The sequence below is a fragment of the Microtus oregoni genome, unplaced genomic scaffold (assembly GCF_018167655.1).
Source record: "Microtus oregoni isolate MIOR12 unplaced genomic scaffold, Mior012 000032F_ref0000030, whole genome shotgun sequence".
Lineage (NCBI taxonomy): Eukaryota > Metazoa > Chordata > Mammalia > Rodentia > Cricetidae > Microtus > Microtus oregoni.
This window is the reverse complement of record NW_024543091.1, coordinates 25,259,538-25,266,154: the sequence shown is the minus strand read 5'-3', so window position 1 is coordinate 25,266,154 and position 6,617 is coordinate 25,259,538. Positions and strand designations below refer to the sequence as shown.

General features: G+C 46.1%; 1 protein-coding gene and 1 non-coding gene across 4 annotated transcripts in view; both read right to left on the bottom strand.

Annotated features, from left to right (window-relative positions):
- Positions 1-2,682: 2,682 nt before the first annotated feature.
- Positions 2,683-6,617, bottom strand: part of Paqr5 (progestin and adipoQ receptor family member 5) — a 75,532-nt gene continuing 71,597 nt past the window's right edge. For all 3 annotated transcript variants that reach the window (XM_041679327.1, XM_041679328.1, XM_041679329.1), the window contains one exon: positions 2,683-5,394. In XM_041679327.1, the coding sequence (XP_041535261.1) occupies positions 5,153-5,394 (242 nt within the window). In that variant the 3' untranslated portion in view covers positions 2,683-5,152. The remainder of the gene's footprint in view (positions 5,395-6,617) is intronic.
- LOC121466271 lies at positions 3,609-3,771 on the bottom strand. The gene has a single exon (XR_005976750.1). It is a non-coding gene; the product is annotated as a U1 spliceosomal RNA (small nuclear RNA).

Sequence of the window (6,617 nt, the reverse complement as noted above, 5' to 3'; positions counted from 1 at the left end):
GTGGTGAACTACCTAATGTGGGTGCTGTTAACCAAACTCAGGTCCTTTGCAAAGACAACATGCCCTTACACATTTGGTGTAGGAGGTTCTTCTTACTATGCGTTGCTTTCATTGGTTGAATAAAGAAAACTGCCTTGGCCTTTTGATAGGGCAGCACTTAGGTGGGCGGAGTAGACAGAACAGGATGCTGGGAAGGAGGCAGGCAGAGAGAGCCACCATGGAGTCACCAGATCAGACATGCTGAATCTTCCCGGTAAGCCACGACCTCGTGGTGACATACAGATTATTAGAAATGGGTTAATCAAGATGTTGAGAGTTAGCCAATAAGAGGCTAGAACTAATGGACCAGGCAGTGTTTAAATAAATACAGTTTCTGTGTAATTATTTTGGGTTAAGCTAGCTGGGCGGCAGAACTCGGCCCGATCGCCTTGTACAACAAATTTTTATTTTCGTGTGTGTGTGTGTCTGTGTGTGTGCCTGTTTGTTTTTATGTGCACCATGTACATGCCATGCCTACAAAGTCCAGAAGAGGGCACTGTATCCCCTGAAACTGGAGTTTTAGATTATTGTGAGCTTCTGTGTAGGTGCTGGAACCCAAACCTGGGTTCTCTGCAGCAGCGAGTGCTCTAAATAGGTGAGCCATCTCTCAAGCCTGTGTAAAGGTCTTGAAATACATGTTTTGTTTTTCTTGGTAGGTCTTACGGTGAGGTTAACTTTTGAGCTGGGTCCTGGGTTCCATTCCTAGCAACATAAGGTGGGAATCCCCTGAGGATTTTTCTGAATAGCCAGTATCCAGCACCCCTCCCTCCTTGCATCTCATATGTCAGCATGCTTAGGCCTGAATGTGTTTGTTTCACATGGCTGGGCAACATTTTTACAGGGTGAACTAAGGTATCTCTGAGCTCCTTTTGATCCACTCTTCAGAGAGGCCAAAGCAAAGGCTGTTCCAGAAAGCTGATGCTTAGACAAGATGGCAGCTGATAAGTGTCTTGCCTGAGGTACTTTATTACAGAACTCCAAGCATTCCCTGCGCTTAGAAAGGAGCACAAGAAGGCCCTCGGGCAATCTCTCAGAGAAAATTCAGAACCTCTTCAGAATTCACCATTGTCTTCCCGAGTGCAGTTCAACATTTCTGGAAGGAACAGCCTGGCTCCTCTCCTTCCAATTAGATAGCCCTCCCGGCCCCAAGGCCAGAAATGTCTGTCCACTACTCGCCAGCCAGCCTGGCTCCTTCCGGTCCTGAAGCCTCTCCTGAGCTGTTGCTTATCAGATGGGCTGTGCAATTCAGTGGGCTACCTCGCTCCCCACCTCCCTGGGTCTGTTTCCTTCACAGGACTGATCTTTTCTGGATTTATCTACTAGTGCCATGTTCACAAGAGCAGACCTGGAAGGTTTGGTTTTATTCACTTCTGCCTCCAGAGTGTCAACACTATGCCTGTTTTGTTGTTATTGTTTGCTTTTTAAAGATTCATTTTATATGTGTGAGTGTTTTGGCTATGTCTGCATCATGTTCATGCAGAGCCCATGGAAACCAGAGGGCCTCGAAACCTCTAGAACTAGAGCAGCGGTTCTCAACCTTCCTAGTGCTGTGGCCCTTTATTTAATAGCATTCCTCATGTTGTGGTGATCCCCCAACCATAAAATTGTTTTTGTTACTTCATAACTATAATTTTGATACTGTTATATATTGTTCTGTAAATATCTGTGTTTTCCGCTAGGCTTGGACAACCCCTGTGAAACGGTTGTTCGACCCCCAAGGACGTTGAGAAACACTGAACTAGAGTTATTATTTGGTTGCCTAATGAATCTCAGACTGGCCTCAGACTGTGTGGCTGAGTATGATGTGACTCTCCTGCCCCCATATCCCAAATGCTGGGATCATAGACATGTAACACCATGCCCAGTATATGCAGTGCTGGGTTTCAAAGCCAGGGCCTGATGCATGCCAGGCAAAAACCACCATCTGAGCTCCATGCCCAGTCCAATTTTATACCTTTTCTTTCCACCATAAAATTGGGGCTGTGAAAATGCCACTAACAATGTCACATTGCTATTAAAGAACAAAATTGATTGTGCAGTTTGTAATTAATGTAACAAAATTTACCAGCCCATATAATTGTATCAGTCTCCCTTCCTGGGGAGAAGTAAACAGATAATAAAATAATCAAACCATATTTCTTGACCACTCACATCCAAAATATGTTGGCCCTTGTCATGAAAGAACGAGATTGTGAGCTACTGGCAAGGCCATTGACATAGCTGAGCTGCCTAATCCTGGAGAGGGTGTAGGACAGAGGGTATTCCAAGTCGGCAAAGGGACCCAGCTCTGTGATGAATGACCCCCAAAGTCACTACCAAGTACAAATCATGGGTTGATGGGCCTCTCTTAAACTTTGCTTTGTATCAGCATTTCTGGACTCCCTGAAACCCTATAAAATCCTGAACTTTAATTACTAATGCAAGGGGGCTGGAGAGATGGCTCAGTGGTTAAGAGCACTGGCTGCTCTTCCAGAGGTCCTAAGTTCAATTCCCAGCAACCACATGGTGGCTCACAACCATCTATAATGAGATCTGGCGCCCTCTTCTGGGGTGCGGGCATACATGAAGGCAGAATGTTATATACATAATAAATAAATTAATCTTTAATTACTAATGCAACAAACAAGGAATTGCTGTGTTTGATACCACGAGCCTAAATAACAGAGCTTCTCCAAAGACAACAAATGAATCCAGAACAGAGCTGCAATGACTGCACCCATGCTGTGGGAAATTACATGCACATTAGGAGTCTAGGCAAGGGTGAGTGTGCCGAGACACTCTCATCCATGCTGATGCATGTGGCATCAGCGTGTCTACCTCCATGGCTTCCACCTTGCTGAGAAGGGACCTCTCACTAAACCTCTACATTTAGATAGACTACCTGGCTAGTTAGTTCCCAGTGCTGGGGTTACAGGCACACCTAGGTCTCCACGGTGCATACTGGGGAATCTGAACTCGCTTTGATGCTTGCACAGCAAACACTGGGCCCACTGAGCCATCCCCAGCCCTATAGTGGGATATTTTTAAGACAAAATGAGAAGGATGCTATGTTGCATATGAACACAGTAATATTTGGTTCAGAGCATCAATAACAAGGGTAACATTGGCCCCAGGGCAGACAGGCAGCTATTGGCCCTGCACAAGCATTTTTTGTGTAAGACTGCAAAGATCATTGCACAAGGTTGTGGCTCTTAGCAGAGTTCTGTTGGGGGTGTGTGTGATGTTATTTTTTTTTTTTAAGAAGGGGGTTATTTGGGTTTATTGTTCTAGAAGGGATATGGTAGGGAAGGTATGGATCCTGAATGCGAGGCTGACCCAGCAGTCAGGAAGATGGCTGACCTCATTTCATCCACACACAGGAAACAGAGAGCTTTAAATGAGCATGCATGCCTGAGCACCTCTCCTTCAAGCCTCCTGGCTTTATCTTCTTTTAAGTCTAGAGTTTGACCTACAAGTCTTCATTTTTATTTTAACCACTTTAAAAAATATTATCGACAGTAGAAAACTCTGGAAAGAATACAAGGATTTACACATAGATGGCGGGTTACTGAAACTCCCCCTACCCCGTATCGGAGAGCACAAATGAAGTCCCCCACTACCACAAATTATGCAGTCGAGTCTCCCCACATTTGAGGAAATCACAGGGGTCAACACATCCGGAGAGCAATGGCCAAGCCTCACCCTGGGAAAACCACCTTTGGGATCATGGTATCTCCCCAGTTGCTGGAGCTTTGATCAAGCTGTATAATGAAAGACACCACAAATGTCTTTAGCTTTTGCTCCCTGCCCTCTTGTGTTGGAGTCCTCATGTGGATGTGATCGTATCCACATTTTCTCTGCAAAATCTGCATTTAATGTAGGGAAAATAGAAGCCCTAGGTTCACCCCAGGAAATGCATGTCATAGGCTTACCTGGGTTTGAAGACAGGATATTTGACTGTCCCATTGGTGAGATCTTCAACACCCTCTGCACAGATTCTAAGTCTGGCAGCATACTGGGCATGCTTAAACAGTGTCAGGCATGTGACATCTCTAAAGACAACTCCTTCATTGCTTGAAAAGGTGACAGGGAGCCCTACCAGTTGAGATGATACACTTAGCTCCAGAGGTCAACACATTTTATCTCCACTATGGAATATTTTGCAGCAGGGCCTGGATATCGAACGCCTGTTGTCAGGCTTGACAGCAAGCTTCGTAACTCATTGACCCATCTCTCATCTGGGGAAGAAGTTTGGCTATACAGAATTCATCAAATGCAGCCAATTTCATTTTAAACATTAATATAAAAATTAGAAAGGCAGCCAGGCAGTGGTGGCTCAGAACTTTAATCCCAGCAGGCAAAGACAGATCTCTGTGAGTTCAAGGCCAGCCTGGTCTACAGACAGAGTTCTAGGACAGGCTCCAAATCCAAAGCTACAGAAAAACCATGTCAAAAAGGGGGGGCGGGCAGGACAATATGCTTAATTCGACTTTAAATTAAAAACTATATTTTTTTAGGGACAGAATCTCCTGTATCCAAGGATGGCCTCAAATCACTAAGTATCTGAACTTCTGGTCATCTGGTTCTACTCCTCTGGTGCTCGGATTATAGGTATACACCATCAGGTCAGGTTCCTGCTTCGCTGAGGATCAAAACCAGGGACTCAGTATAGTGGTACATGGCACATGCCTTTAATCTCAGCCCTGAGGAGTCAGGAGCCAGCCTGGTCTACACAGTAAATTCCAGGACAGCCTGAGCTACATAGTGAGACCTTGTCTCAAACAAACAAATAAAACAGCCAAAACCAAACAAACAAAAATAGGCCTTTGTATATTGTAGGCAAGTATTTACCAACTGTGCTGCACCCCCATCTCCTAAACACCCCGTTTTAAATAAGTTTAAAACTTAACATTTCAATAATTTGTGTTGTCCAGGACTTAAGCCCATGTTCTTCTCCTTTTTACAGAACACTTACAGAATCAGTGCATGTGTGGAGAACTCTCCCCGGGTTAGATGCTTTTTTTGATACGAGCCCATTAAAAAGTGTCAAGACATCAGTCACTACACATACTTTTGGCCACGGTAAGCCGGCACCACACCAGTGACTTAACACTGACGCCTGGCATGTTGTAAATCACATTTCCTTTTCATGTAATTCAGGCTCAGGGATCCGATAGAGAGCAGCTGAGAAATAAATAATGTTGCTGAGGCTGAAGATGATGCACAGAAGCAAGGCTGCTGCTATCTGGGGCAATGAGAAGGGTCTGGAGGTGGCCAAAAGCCACTCCTTTCTTAGAGTCTTATCCAGCAGGATGGCTTCCATCTGCAAGTGTGTGGCCAGGATCACGCACACATGAAACAGCTGGTGACTGTGACCTGCGGAAAAAGCACAAAAGGTTGTCAAGATTACCAGTCTGAACCAGAGAAACGGCTTAGTGGGTGAAGGCTCCTGCTGCCAAGCCTGGTAGCCTGAGGGCCACTCCTGGGACCCTCAGGCGAGTATACATCCCTGGGAGTTATCCTCTGACCTCTGCATTTGGCTTGTGTACACCCGTGTATACATCATACACATGCTCAGAATAAATTTAGTGCCGGAAGTCATCAATCAAAAGGTGTATGGACGCAGGCTATGATATGTATGCTAAAAATAGGATAGCTAAATCCAAGTAGTCAGACAAGGGATCACACATATGATTTTATCTGTTTGTTTCTTTATTTCAGTGCTGATTGTCTTCTGAGACAGGGTCCCAGGTAGCCCAGGCTTGAGCTGAGGATGACTTTGAACTTCTGATCCTCCTGCCTCCACCTCTTGAGTGCTGGGATTACAGGCTTCTATAACAATACTTATTTTATAATTTCATGTCTAAGAAATGCTTAGAGAGGCGGGTGAAAGACAGCCACAGGCCCTCCATGATCCTCACTGACTGGGACTGGCTGAAGATACCCACAGGCCTGCAGCACCAGGCAGACAGACCTCATTATGATGAGCAAGTATATCTTGGAGAAACGGGAGAGAAAGAGAAACCGACTGGTTCCTGTGCTGCGGAAAGAGGAGGAACTGCAGAAACAAAGGTGGTCAGAAACAAGCTGTAAGTGCCATGGTGACGTCTGATCCTGGCCTGCTGTCAAGAGCCATGGTCCTACCCCATCAGAGTAATTGATAACCCAGTCTGTGTTGACATCCGTGGCCCATGTTACCACCAAAGGCCACACTGATGCCCCAGGGTCTGGGCTGCCACTTGTGGCCATGTTGGTGTCTGAGGACTGTGCCACCACAGGGGCCAGGCTGAGCTGAGGTGGCCCGGGCTGCCACTCGGCGCCTTGGTATTATCAGGACCACAGCTGCAGCCGAGGGCCATGTCTGGGATCATGACCCTACTGCAGCCAGGGTCTGTGTTGCTATCCATGCTTTGGTTAACACTGAAGACCAAAAGGATGCCCAGGGTCTAGCCTGACGCCTGAGGCCATGTTGGTGTACGAGCGCTATACTCCTGCTGTGTCATACTTATCTGAGTGGCCTGCACTGCCACCCAAAGCCATGGTGACATCTGGGTCCAAGCTGCTGCCAAAGGTCAACATAAACCATGGATATCAGCATT